The sequence below is a fragment of the Echinops telfairi genome, unplaced genomic scaffold, assembly GCF_000313985.2.
Source record: "Echinops telfairi isolate 266 unplaced genomic scaffold, ASM31398v2 ScPeMD7_7420;HRSCAF=8458, whole genome shotgun sequence".
In the NCBI taxonomy this organism is placed as follows: domain Eukaryota; kingdom Metazoa; phylum Chordata; class Mammalia; order Afrosoricida; family Tenrecidae; genus Echinops; species Echinops telfairi.
Window position 1 is genome coordinate 20083474 of NW_022111320.1, and position 14965 is coordinate 20098438.

The following is a 14965-nucleotide window of genomic DNA, read 5'->3' on the forward strand; positions in this document are numbered from 1 at the left end:
GGCAGGGCAGTCTTACCCTGCCCCATCAGCTCGTTATCATTCGCAATGTGTTTTGGGCAGTGCATTCTGGGTTTTGAGTTTTGTGATATAGATCGCCAGACCTTTCTTCCTAGTGTCTCAATCTGAAAATTCCTGCTGAAGTCCGGTCAGCATCATCGCCGTGACGGATGGCTGTGTGTGAGGTGCCCTGGCCAGGTACCAACGCTGGCTCTCTCACATTGAAAAGCGAGACTTCTGTGATGAGCACCCTCATGGACCCTTCATACAAAATGCAGTTTACTCATAGAGAACCAACACAGCATGCCTGAATCCAATTCTCTGTTCACAATATGCTAGCCTCCTACAAAGAATAAAATGGTAAATATTTACTCAGAATGTTTGTCTCTGTTTTCAAAGTGAGTATGTTCTACTCTTTTTCCTTTCTTGTTTCCATGTGCCCATTTCACATCTCGACACCAGGGTTATGGTGGCCTCCTAGAATGTGGTTCGATCCTTTTGGCCTCCCTGGAAGAGCTCAGGTGACGGAAACATGATCTGCTCTTTGGAAGCTGGAAAGGACTCGCCTGCACTGCTCCCTAGGTCTCGTGCTTTTAGACCAAATAATTGGTCTAGCTGCAATTTCTATCTCGTGTTTCTTTAGTTTTTTTTTTAATTTGGAAATAAAATTGTGTAAATACCTTAACATTTGAAATCTCCACGTGGGTGTGGTTCTTGCTATCATTTCCAATGCTTTATTTGGGAGCCCTGGTAGCAGAGTAGGTTAGACATTGGGCTGCTAACCACAAGGTCAGAAGTTCGAAACCAACAGCTACTCCACAGGAGAAGATGGGTTTCTCCTACTCCCATAAAGATGTGCAGTCTGGAAACCCACAGGGGCAGTTCTACTCGGTCCTACAGGGCTGCGAAGCGTTGGAATCGACTGAGTGCAGTGAGCTGAGTGTTTTCTTGGTTCGTTTTGGGTGTGGTAGTTTGGTGTCATCGGGTTTTATTTTTTGATCAAGCTCGCACTCGGTTTGGACAAAGCAAAGCCAGCTTCGGGTTTATCCATCTTGACTAATTTTACATGTTTAATAATACCTTCAGTTCCATCTTTCCTTAGGTGTATTTGATTAGGCTTTTCTAGCATCGATGCTGTCCATGAGCTCCATCATTTTTGACCTTGTCTGATTTCAACCAGTAAATGGCAACGTTTTCCTCTGTGTAGGTTTTAGCCATGAGCTATTGGTTTCTATATGAACATACTTAACTTTATAAATTGTTGATCTCTTCAACCTCATTTTTTTTTTCATCTTAAAAACCATTGAGAAGAGAGTTTTAAATTTCTCCAGGGGACATGTTTTTTGGTAGGTTGTTTAGGTAATCTTTCGTTGTTAGCTTTGTGATCAGAGAATGTGACTTGTATTACTGTTTGGAAAACAGCAGCCACAACCATTTTTTATTGTGATCTGGGCTAACGCTTACAGAGGCAATTGGTTCTTGGTTCAATGATGGCCCCGCCTTCTGTTTCCAGACACTGACTGCAATGCCCACCCTGTGACAGCACTGGTCATTGCCTTCCTGGGGTTTCCGTTCCCTTTGGTCCTTCTTATCCCTCCCTGAACTCTGAGCTTCACCTTGGGCTAGATGCTGTCCCTGTGACTTCAAATGGTTGACTGGGTGTTACTGTTCCCTTTACTGGTCTACTGTTTGATGGAAAAGTGAACCCCAGGGGCGAGCTCAGTTTCAGGCTTCAAAGACGGCTAAGGGCCTGGGCGAACGCTGCCCTGGCATCTTTGATTCTCTTCCTTCTCCTTTGCTTCCGATGAGGAGACACCAGCAGTTGCACAAAAAACGGCTGCTCATCAACTTTGAGACACCAGGTGCCACTTACAAAGTAGGATGTAGAATATTTGTGGACTATGTTATGCCAATTGACCTTTATGTGTCCCGAGACTGTGATCCTGAAGCCTCAGGCTCTGTGGCTTATTCCTTCAAGGTGTTTGATTATGGCTTACAGATTTTCATAACTTTGCCCCTTACATACAATGCCGTATTTATAGATTGAGATAGTTAAAGTTTATTGTGTCAATGTGGCCGATAAATACATGTGGAGTTAATTGAAGGGTGGAGAGATAAATGGCTTGGTGAGCCTTGCCTTTCGAGTTCTCGGGTCTCTTGCTTTCTGATGGTTGGAGCAGGGTGCAGCTGCCTCAGCCAGTTCCCTGTTTCAGCTGGCAAGGCTCACTTCCTGCAAGACATCCCTGAGGAGAAGCCACATGGACCTACCCCGATGCAGCCCTGGGTGCTGGAGCAACTGTGTGGAGACCCCTGCCAGCGCTGAGATGCTTACACACTCACTGGTTTGGCTTTCCTCCTGCAGTCGGCATCATTTCATGTGTTTTGTGAGGTGGAGGAGGACTTTGTGGATTGGTGGCAGACATATGGGCTTATGTTGGACTTGTGGGCTTGGGCAGCACTGAGTTGGGATGTTTTTGTGATGTGCACTTACCCTTTATATAAAACTCTCTTATATATATGAGTTTCTGTGGATTTGTTTCTCTAATGTATCCAGACTAACACATAGATATATATGTAGTATATATAATTACATAAGTAGAAAAAAAAACCTCTGTGAAACCTGTATATATTTGTGGAATAGCTCCATCTTCCCAACACCTGGTGAGCTTGCATGTCTGCGGATCCACCCATCATTACTGCGATCGCAGGACTGGCTGTATAACAGCATTTACCTTGGCTGTCCCAGTGTCTTCCTTTGCCTGGATCATTTTGTGCTGACCTCCCTCTGACTGCGTATTGTTTTTCCCCTTACCCAAGTGAATACATCTGTCCTTTAGTTAGTGATTTACACTCCTTTCTCCTGATAACATGTCCAAAGTACATGAGACAAAGGCTCACATTCCTTGCTTCTAAGGAGCGTTCTGGCTGGATTTCTTCCAAGACAAATCCATTGGTTCCTTTAGCAGTCCATGGTACATTCAGTAGTCCTTACCGACCCCATCCTTCAAATGCACCTATTTTTCTTTAGTCTTCTTTAGTCAGTGTCTAACTTCCTCATGCATGTGAGGTGACTGAACACACTATGGCTTGGGTCAGGCACACCTTACTCTTTAAAGTAACATCTTGCTTTTCAACACTGTTAAGAGAGCGCAGGCAGAATTGCCCAATGCAATGTGCCATCTGATTTCTTGACTGCTGCTTTCATGAGCATTGACTGTGGATCCAAGCAAGATAAAATAATTGGCAACTTCAATCTTTTCTCCATTTCTCATGTTACCTATTGGCCCAGTGGTGAGGATTTTGGTCTACCTTCCAATGAGTTGTGATCCATACTGAAGGTTGCAATCCTTGATCTTCAGTAGCAAGTACCTCAAGACCTCTTCACTTTGAGCAAGCAAGGTTGTTTCATCTGCATATTCCAGGTTGTCAATACGTCTTCCTCCAATCCATAACCTTTTGAAGTTATTCGCTGATGATTTTCTTGGCATCCAGAGTGAATAAGTATGGTGAGAGAATACAACCTTGACACACCCCTTTCTTGACTTTAACCCATGGAATATTCCTTTGTTCTGTTCACACAACTGCCCCTTGATGCATGTAGCACATGAGCACAATGAGGTGTTCTGCATTCCCTTTCATCTCAGGCTATCCACAGTTCGTTAGGATCCACACTCGAGTGTCTTGGCCTAGTCAACCAGACACAGGTAAACATCGTTCTGGTATTCTCTGTCTTCAGTCGATGAGATTCTCTTCTGAATCTGGCCTGAACCTCTGGGAGTTCCTTGTCAATGTACTGCTGCAGCCATTGTCGGGGACTCTTTAGCAACATTTTTCTTGCATGTGATATTAAGGATATTGTTCTATAATATGAACATTCTGTTGGATCACCTTTTTTTTTGGAATGGGTATGGATCTGAATCTTTTCTAGTCAGTTGGCCAGGTAGTTGTTTTCCAAATGTCTTGGTATGGACAAGTAAGCGATTCCAGTGCTTCATCTAAAGGGCTTTAAAAAATTGTGGGAAAATTCCATTATTTTCAGCTTATCTTCCATTACCTTTAATTTTCCCACAGACTTCCAAAGCTCCCTCGTGGTGTGTGTGTATGCGATAGAAAATAAAATCTGTAAAGGGTGGAAACTGTCTCAGTTAGAAACCTGCCAGAGAAGAAAAACTCAAATATTTTCCACCAAAAGGAGCAACAGAAAAGAGTGAGGGCTGCACCCTGTCAAAAGCAGAACAATTCTGAGATGCTGACAAACAAGGCGGTTCTGTTGAGATTTGGCTCTCATGGGTTCATTGAAGGTCCACTTCACAATACAACCCAGGTATTAACATTTTCATTTTGATGGTCAAAAATTTCAATTTACAAACCTCTGGTTTATTTTGTTTCATGGAAAAACGGTTTCTTTCCCCTCCTCTCCCATCTTTCAGAAGGTGACAATCTTGGTTAGTCTAAATAAAATACTCTGTCTTGGTATGTCATTCTCTAGCGTTGTTTCTTCTTTTGATTGCATTTGGCGATCTGTCCCAGTGTTGGTGCTCCACCTTTGATGGGTGATTTGGGGCTGCCTGGCCAGTCATCTTTTTAGTATGTTGACTGAGCGTGCCTCTGGTAACTGGGGAGTGGGCAGTATTACCAAGAAGGACTGAAGGAGAGCACCATGGGAACCACACGATCCTTGGGGTCAGACAAGCCTGGCTACAATCCTAGCCCTATCACTACGTGAAGCTGGGTACATTTCTCAGTCTTGGTTCCTCAATTGGGATCATAACCTTATTTTATGGAGGCGCTATGAGGACTAGATGCAGCACATGAAAGAGGCTATTAGTACTTTCAAAGAGACTAGGCAGCCAATACATGCTATTAACTTTTGTCAAGCACAATACTTTTTTTTTTTAATTCTTTGATTTTGTATTGTATCTGATTCTTTTTCATGGTTTGGCGCAAACATCATTGTCATTAATAAGCTTCCCCTGATCCTTCTTGCAGAAAACCCATCAGTCCTCTGTTTCTGTCCAAATACATTCCGCCTCTGCTGTGGTCATTAGCGTACCAGGCTCATCTTTTCTTCAAAGGGATATGGCATCCTTACCACACATTGGACAAAGATGAGGCTACTACTCCCTTCAAAGTCACGATCTTGAAAACCCACCGGGGTCATGCTGCCCTTCCTGTAAGGTCGCTGCGAGTCAGAATTGACCCAACTGCCATGGGGTTGGTCTTTGTTGTTGTTGTAACATTAATCCATTAAAATTCCCATATGGATCAGATTCATTTTGTACACATTGGATCGTGTGTATGTAAGAAACACACACCTCCTGTTTGCTGTGTATGTGTGAAACAGAAAAGGAGAACTGTTTAATTAACAAGAATATAAATCCCAGCACCAACTTGGACTATGCTAGTGGATGTTGATTTAAATATCACATGAACGTATATATTCCAATGATGGTTGATGGCAAAACCACTTGTTTGTCTCCTTGGAAAATCATCCTCCATCTCCACTTTCATGTACTTCCTAGAAATCAGGTCAGTTCTTTAGAATCACTGCCCCAGTAGCAAGGACAGAACAAGCCAGGGAGAAACATTTTCAGATGGTGTTTCAGGAGGAAGAAAGCATGTGAAGGCATTTGTTCAGTGCTCTGGATTAAAAGTGTAGCGCTTTGAAAGACCTGGTACTTCCACCTGCAGATAAGTTCCAGGTGTCCCTCTCTGTAAGCCATCCCTGTCTCTCGCCTATTAATAAGAGCTTTCTCCTGCAGCCTTGCAAAGCCGCTCACTTAGAGAAGTCTTCAGCTGCAGCAGATGAAGTTTGAGCCCTGGGACAAACCTCTCAGCCCTTCCTATGATTCTTCCCACATGGGCCAACCTAACTTTGGGGTGGAACCACCACCCAAATTTAAATAAATGCTCTACCCCCATCTGAGCCATAAAACTTGTGACAGACCTGGTGTTCAGCCCGCTCTGAGCCCTGCACCCCGAGTCAGCCCATTTCTGCAGCGAAGTGAAACCGTGACACTGGGCAGGCTTGGCTCCACCAAGCTGTGTAAGGAAAGGCCCATCCTCAGCTCGGACAGGAGCCTCTGTCAAGGCACAAGTGGCCAAAGCTGGCCTCACCCAGGAGGGCTGGCCCACAGAAGCCACTGCTCTCTGCATGAGCCGGGGAGGGGGACTATTTGCGACAAGGTTCATCAGGTGTCACTAGAAGGACAGTTGGCCTTCCCCCAATGGTAACAGGCAGGAAAATGAAGGTGGAGGACCACAGATACACACACGTGATGCACCCCAGAAGGAGAGACGAATTTACCAACCGCCGCAGGAAATGAAGGTCTTCAGCACTCCCGTCTTACTGCTAAAATAATTATTTGCTATGTGCTTTGGAGAGGGAATAGAGAAGAGTTACCGTTGCCTGTTTGTGTAACAGCCAGGTGAAGTGAATGCAGAGCCAGGCCCAGCTTCTGCCACGACAGATGTGGCCCCATCACACACGTGTAGGTAGAGACTATCCCTCTGTCTGGAAAGCTCTCCTCTTCATCGTCTTCCTGGCTAACTCCTACACACCCTCTGAGCCCCCATTTGGAGAGCCTGCTTCATGACACTAGGGAGAGTTTTGGACCATTTCTGAACCTGGGCACGCCTGCTTTAGTGCATTCGTTAGGTGGCACGGCAATTCCCTTTGAGGTCTCAGTCTCGCACAAGGCTGGGAGCTGCTGGGAGCAGCTGAATGAATGATCCCTCCTCTCAAGCCTGGTACGCAATAAGTATATGCTTAGCCAGGATTTGCAGAGTAAATAGAGAACGATTGCTTTAAGGAGGCCCAGTAGCGCTGTGGGTGAGGCACTTCACATGAACCTGAAAACGTGTCATGCTACCCCTCTTCCAGTCTCTGTTACTCTCGTGGTCATTCTAGCGTGGCTGCTGATGGACAGAGAGAGGCTCACAGTAACCTGTCCACATGTTTGTTGTGTTGTGGGCTGCAATCCTCAAGGGCGGCAGTTCAAAACCACCAGCCAGCTCCTTGGGAAAAACACAGGGCTTTCTACTCCCAAAGAGTTAGTCTCAGAAACCCACAGAGGCAGTTCCATCCTGTCCTATAGATTCACTGCGCTCTACAGCTGGATCAAGAGTGGACTGCAGGGGCCAAAGCAGACACAGGAGATGACAGCAATCGCCCAGATGATGGGTGCTGGTGCCCGGGACCAGGAAGGGGATTCAAAAGTGGCAACATTCAGGATCTGTTGTGAAGGTGGAGGGGCAGGGTCTCTGCTGCTGGAGTGGGTGTGAGATGTAGGAGAAAGGGGTCAAGAAAGAAGACATCTGAGCCTCGGGGAGGGTAGAGGAGCCATCTGCTGAGATGGGGTCTTTGGGGAGAAGCAGGCGTGAGAGCAGACGGTCAGGAGTTCTGTCCTGAATACAACTGAGAAACCTGTTGGGTATCCCGGTGGACATGGTCAGGCCATGAGTCACGGCATCCCCGGAGGACAGAGCTTAGGGTTTCCAAGGCTGTCCATCTATAAGGGCGCCAGCAGCTTCATCTTTCTCCCTCCGAGGGGCTAGTTTGAACCCTCACCTAGTAGCCCAGTGCTTAACCCAGGACACCATCTCATCAAGCCTCCTTGGCTGGCTATAGAAGTCTGACTTCCTGGGAGAAGTCTGGGCTGGAGAGCCACGTTTGGTGTCAGGAGCACAGGCTGCACATGCAGCCATGAGCGTGGGTGAGCTCTCTGTGATGGAGATAGAGGACATTCTAGAAGGGGGGGGGGATGAGAACGGGAAGACAGTGGGACCGTGATGTCCTCCACAGCATGGAGAGAGTGTTTCAAGGAGGACAGAAATGCTCCCAGGTTAGTGATCAAGCCTCCTTCGAGATAAAATGAGCTAGAGCCACAAATATAACTGTCAAATAGCATGAATTCTGTAGTATATAGTATTGTAACATCAAATTCATGTTCTCAAATTCTGATCTTCATGATACTGATCTTCATTGTGCTGGGTTAAATCTCACTTTTCTGAAATTTACAGGCAAGCTTTAACCTCCTTTTCATTGCTATTTCCCCTGGTTTCATCTTTTTGTTGTTGTTGTGTGTTTGATTTTGTTTTGAAGAAAGAGCCACTTGTAACCCATGCAAATTATTACTTGATCTTTTGCTCACTTGCCAGGCTGGCGAGGTGGTCCTTTAGATCACAGCTGTGAGGCACCTTGGATGAGAAGAAATACACATTGTACTCTAATCATCACAGAAACCCACTGCAGTGGGCTCTGCACCAGGTGGCGCTGTCCCCTCCCTATGTAAGTCTTGAGTTTCAACCTACAGGGATGTCCGAGGGCCCATCCTTCATCTTTCAGGCAGCAGTGAACATCTTTATGAACGCTGCGGATCTTCTCAGAAAAATGCACACAGACACACACTGGACTGGAGACAACGCTGGAAGCGTCCCAAAGCCCAACAAGTCTCTCCTCGGTTCATAAGCAGCCCTTGCCCCCTCCGCAAAGAGGCCTTCTCATGGCATGCCTCAAAACCGTCTCAGCGTAGAAATTCCGATGTCAAAGGTCCCCTGGCTTTCCAGGTCGGTGTTTAAAGTTTGAATGAGTGAGATTGTCTGAGCCCTTGGGGTGGATGGAGAGAGACCAGGCTTGGGGTAGGCACACAATCTGAAGGGGCTGGTTCAAGTCTGACAACAGATGGAGAACTCACCACCATCTCCTGCACATGAAACATCTCTGCACCCCCAGAGGCCAGCCGGTTAGGGAAAGAGATGCTGACAGAAGACGCAGGCAGGGTGCTTGGCCCCGTGTTGTAGACCTGTGGGCGGGAAACACAGAAATGGGATGTGAGTAACAGACCTTCATTTTATGTCCTGCAATTTATACTCTCAGCTTCTTAGAAACGATGCACAGACACTCGGGGGTGTGAGCTCGGTCATACTTTGAAGAGAAGTGAAACACCTCCAATGATGGGGTTCTCAAAGAAACAGGGATCCTAACAGACATTTAAAACCTCCGAGCTTTAATATTACATCACTCCATGGTTAGCATTTTCGCATCTTCTACCAACTAAAAATTCTGGTTCTTTTTGACATCCCTAGACATTTAACTCATCAACTACTCTGTTTGGTGGGAGCTAAGACAGAATCTAGGCCAGGGTTTCTTCAACAGTAAGATGCATCCGAGTCACCCAAAGGGCTTTTCAGACACAGATGGGGCCAGGGGCTCATGCTCAGTGTTTCTGAGGCAGGGGACCTGGGGTGAGACTGGAGGATTTGCATTGAGCGAGGTCTCACACGACGTTGATGCTGCTGGTCCAGAAACCACACCTGCGAGCCCTTGAGATGGTCTAGCCCCTTCCCTTTACAGTGTGAGGTCACTTAAATCCACTAAGACTACGTGGATTGTCTTCAAACCAAGTGATCTAACTTGCAGCAGGGGCTGGTTTTACCACACACACTATCTAGCTGCGTGGTTTGGAGGCAACGTCACTAAGATGAGGGGGTTTCAACAGTTCCTGGGAAAAGTCCTTTATCTCTAATTCCATGTTTTTCTATAAACATTTTGAAAATCCCCTCATATTTATCGATGGAATCTGTGTACTTATTTTCGGTCCCAATTCAGGGTCCTCTAAAATTTGATCATGCTTTTCTTTAGAACAGGCGTCCTCAAACTACATCCCGTGAGCCACATGTGGCCCACCGAGGACATTTATCCAGCCCGCTGGGTGTTTTTGCCCTATTTGCTTTTTTACTTCAAAATAAGATCTGTGCAGTATGCATAGGAATTTGTTCATAGTTTTTTTTAAACTATAGTCCGGTCCTCCAACGGGTCTGAGGGACAGTGAAGTGGCCCCCTGTTTAAAAAATTTGAGGACCCCTGCTTTAGAAGCTAGTCACCTCTTAAGGAGTAAGAGAAAAGTCAATGAGAGAAACAGACCAAAAAAGGGAGAAGAGGTGGAACCAAGGCTGAACATAAACCTCATGGAAGAAATGGAGTATGAAGGGCAATAAAAAGATGAGCACACTGGCACTCACAGGGGCAGTTCTGGGTTGGGTAGCCCGTTAGGGTTGGTAGCATTGAGTTGGTGGCAGTGGAAGTGATGCTCTGGGGGGATGATTGATACTGTTCTCTAACATAAGATGACAATGATGTCTTTAAGGTGACCAGAGACATAGATAAACCACAGATACAGGAATGGATTTTGGTCTTGTACTTAATTCTAGGCTCAACCTAAGAATAATTAGTTCTTATGACATATTGTACTCAATACTCTCATAAAGAGATTATTAAAGTTATGGGTGCTATCGACCCAAAATAAAACCATACCCAAGGTAAATGGGGAGGACATGGAGTGGAGACCCAATGCCCACCTGTAGATAATTTGGACAACCCGTCACAGAGTGGACACAAGGAAGAGATGAGCCAGTCAGGGTGCAGTATAGCACCAATGAAACACACAACTTTCCTCTAGCTCTTTGGTGCTCCCTTCACCCCACTACCATGACCTCAATTCTACCTTACAAATTAGATTAGACCAGAGCATCCACACTGCTACAGATAAGAGGCCGCAACACAGGGAATCCAGGATAGATAAACCCCTTAGAGCCACAAGGAGGGTAGAGATCAGGTAGAGATAGGGCCAACAGGAGGATTAGGGGTATCTGGGGAGAGAAAGGGGGTATCATTCACAAGGATCAACCTAGAACCCTCTCCCAGGGGAATGAATAATGGAACAGTGGGTGAGGGGTGATGGAGGACAATGTAAGATATGGGAAAAATAATCTATAACTTAACAAGGGTTGATGAGGGAGGGTAGGTGGGAGAGGGCGGGGGAAGAAATGGGGAGCTGATATCAGGGGCTCAAGTGGGAAGACAATGTTTTGAAAATGATGATGGAGGCATATGTGCAAATGTGCTTGACACATTGGAGGAATGTATGGATTGTGATAAGAGATGTAAAAGCCACCAATAAAAGTATTTAAAAAAAAAAAGAAAAGAAAGAAAAAGAACAACAACAAGAAGAAACTAGATGGTGCCCAGCTATCAGGCAGAATACCACCTGGGGCCTTAAAGGCTTCTTTTCAAACAAGCAGTCTTCTAAGTGAGGAATCAACTAAGTCCACATGGAAGAAGCACACCAGCCTGTGATCCAAGGAGCGTAAATATTATAATCCAAATCTACAGGAGGTAATGGTATCAGAGCTTAAATTGTGAACACCCAGTTTGCAAAAGGCAGTGGATGGCAGTGGACGCCCAAGCTCCATTTGCAGGTTCACGCATGGATTGAGCTTCCTGTGAAGCCCCTCTGACCATACTTGAAGGATGTGCATAACCATGCTATAAGACAAAGGTCACTGTGAAGTCCACTATGATGTAGTTAGGTCAAAATATAATATTTATCATTTTATCTCCCTCTTGATCCATCTTACAGCTGTTTCAGTTTGTTTGTTTTTAAGTGATGGGGAATACACACGGATTAAGCCACTGGTGAATCCCTTCGGACCAAGGACCAGGAATGTGAATAACCTTGCTAACATGCAGAATGCGTTCGAAAGTGAGTTGTTGCACATGCAGTTAGATTAAAGCTTGGCACCCTATCATTTGATCTCTCTTATGGTCCACTTACATTTATTCTACTTTTTGGTGTTTTCTAATTTCTTTTTGATAGAAGTTTCTATCTGTTTTATTTATTCTTGTTAGTTTTTTTATTTGCTTTTTGTTTTCATGTATAGAAATCCAAGATAGATAAACTTATAGAGACAGTAGTAACTTGGGTGTATGGCAGGGGAGGTTGCGGGGGACAACAGGGAGCTAATGATGAGTACAAGAATGAAGAAAATGTTCTAAAACTGATGGAGGTGATGATTGTAGAACTCTTCTTGATGTGATTAAACCATTGAATTGTATGACACATGAATTATAAGCCAATAAACCTAGTTGGGGGGGGGGATGATGAACACATACACAGAGACTGAAATGAGATTAATAGTTTTCTAGGAATGGGAATATGGGGCGTGGAGAAGGCTAAGAGAGCCCTGGTGGCCTATTGGATTCTGTGTGGTAGGCGACTAACTGCAAGGTCAGGAGTTTGAAACCACCAGCTGCCCCAGGAAGAAAGATGAGGCTTTCTATTGTTATAAAGATCTGTAGTCTCAGAAACCCACAGGGGCAGTTCTGATCTGTCCTAGAGGGTCACATGAGTAAGAATTGACTCAGCGGCAGTGAGTTTGGTGGAACGTTAAACAGTATTCCACCCTACCCCCTTGCCCCGTGACAAAAATGCCCAGATCCACTTGGGATCTGCAAATAGGCTACGTTACACAGCAAGCAGAAATTCAATTTTCAGATGGAATTAAGGTTGTTAATCCACTGCCGTTAAGGGGACTCCCCTCAATTATCCAGATGGGCTCAATGAGCTCACCAAAGTCCCCAATCCTGGCCAGGGCGCCGATTCTGATTGACAGGGACCCGATAGGACAGAGCACCACCCGTTGGGTTTCTGAGGCTATGGCTTTTTACAGAAACAGAAAGCCTCATGTGTCTCTCAGAGCACCCGGTGGGTTCAAGCTGGTTCTCATCCAGTAACTCACACAGCTCCTTAATGAACGCCCAGAGGTCTTTAAACGGGGAGCGGTGGCTGAAGAGTCAGACCAGAAAGGTGGCGTCCCCAGAAAGACTTGACAAGCACTGTTGGCTTTGGGGATAGAAGGGGGCCAGGGAGGCCAGGAATGCGGGCAGCCTCTGAACGCTGGAAAAGGCATGAACGCAAATTCCCCACTAGAGTCTCCAGAGCCCCGCTCACCCCCCTCGTCTAGCCCAGTGCTGCCCACTGTGGATTCTGACCTCCAGCATGGCAAGGTACTAAAGTCTGTGCAAAGACCCTAAATGTGTGCCAATTGTGCTACAGCAGAAACAGGAGGTGAATGGCACAAGAGTTCTCTCCAGAGTGGTGAACTTGCTTTAAAATGAGAGCAGGGCGATAGCTGGGCCATTCTGTAAGTGTTCTAAACCACATTCAGTGGTACCCTTGGAGAGAGTGAGCGCTGAGATGATATAAACCATGTCTCAAGCAAAGTCTCTGCGCTGTCGTGCAGTTGACTCAACCCTGCGACCCTACGAGGCAGAGTAGAACGGCCCCTGTGGGTTTCTCAGACGGTAACTTTTTAAAGAAGCAGACAGCCTCGTCTTTGTCCCTCGGAGTGGTTGGTGGGTCCGAACTGCTGACTTTTCCGTTAGTAGCCCAACGTGTAACCACTACCCACCCAGGCTCAATAAAGGCAAACGGGAGAAAGGGAGGGGAGGACACGACACCCTGTTCCACAGCCCGGGGACTGGCAGGAGGACGCAGGGCCCTGGAGGCCTCTCTGACCTGGGGGTCTAAGAGCAAGCCAGAAGGGCGGGAGGTGCGGAGCCGGCCGGCCGTCACCTGTGGCGGCGGAGTGCACATGTCACAGGGCGGTTGGCTCGCCCCTGCAAAACGTCTCCCCATTCTTGCAGTCACTGGTTCTGCACCGCGACTGGACAAAGCCCAACAAGGCAGACGAGAGGAGGCTGCCAAGGCTTGATTATACAAGAACAAGATGCACCAAAAACAACACCCCTAAGACAGAAGAGCAGGAAGAAGTCTCTAACCACAATCGAAATCGCTAATGAGCAGTGAAACACGAGAGTACGGCATCGAAAGGGACCCTCCTGACCTGTCTGGGAAATCCCAATTAAGGCATGAATGGGAGGAAGCAAAAGAGGAAAACGAATTTGATTTGCATGATTTAGCTCATTGGAGCCAGACAGATGGGAGAGCTTGTGTTACAGTATTTACTTAAAACAACCCCCCCATCCCCCCAAAACCAACCCTAACATTTTGTGTCCTGCAAGTGTTCTGTAGAGCATCGGCATCATTCTTTAGCCGTTTCTTTTTGGGGGACTCCTGAAGCAAAGGCAGCTTCATCCAGAAATGGGGGCTGCGGGGGGAGGGGGGCAGATTATTGTGTCTGCTCCGAAAACAACGACGAAATGCAGAAAACAGGCCAGAGGCTAGTGTTTCTGCCATGCTCCCATGTGCGTCTGCAGTGAGGTCTTAAAAAACCAGGCATGTGGCTTATTGAGAGACAGCTTTAGAAGGACAGAGAGAAAATGTGCTTCTGATGGAAAGTTCTAGTTCAGGAGTGATGTGGCTGGCCTACATACGGGAGGGTTTGTTAACATAGAAGATTCTCCTCCTAATCAATGACACATGCGATCAATCTTTTAGACCCAGCCAATGCTGTTAATGAATCCTGAACTGAATCCTACGCACTTCCTCAGGCACTCCATCATTAACAAGCGTATCTAGGGGAATGCCAATCACGCCTCCCCTTGGGTCCCGGTTCTCTGGGCTGGATCCTATTTCAAGTCTCATGTGAGGAAAGAATTTGCCTGGAATCCCAACCCTGGTATTCCCTGTCAAAAATGCCTTCAGAGAAACATGACGAAACCCCGCACACTCTGATTTCCCTTACCGTCTGGGGAGTGATAAGAACATTTCTGCATCTTGTGTAGAACTGCAGGTCCCTTCCTGGCTTTTCTCTCTCTCTTTTTAAAAATTGTTTCATTAGGGGCTCATACAACTCTTATCACAATCCATACAGACATCAACTGTGTAAAGCACATTTGTACACTCATTGCCCTCCTCATTTTCCCCCTCCCTCCCTCTCCCCACCCCTGGCTTCTCTTTTAACCCCTGCACACTCTCATGTGTGATCTGTTTCATGGACCCTCGGCACCTATTTTCTTCAGTATGCCTTTTATTGCAGCGCACCTCAAAGACTTCCCACCAGTAACAAGTGTATCAACAATTAAAATGAAATAAAGCTGTATGGGAGGAAAGTCAAGGGAAGTAGAGGAAAGAGCTGGGAGACAAAGGGCATTTATAGAGGTCTAGATAAAGACATGTACATATGCAAATATATTTCTATATGAGGATGGGGAAATAGATCTATG

The 14965-nt window shown here is 46.2% G+C and overlaps 1 protein-coding gene across 1 annotated transcript in view; it reads right to left on the reverse strand.

The window, feature by feature from the left end:
• ITGA9 (integrin subunit alpha 9) overlaps window positions 1-14965 on the reverse strand; it is a 313829-nt gene that overhangs the window by 60945 nt on the left and 237919 nt on the right. The window contains exon 16 of the mRNA XM_030887657.2: window positions 8694-8801. Within this exon, the coding sequence (XP_030743517.2) occupies window positions 8694-8801 (108 nt within the window). The remainder of the gene's footprint in view (window positions 1-8693; window positions 8802-14965) is intronic.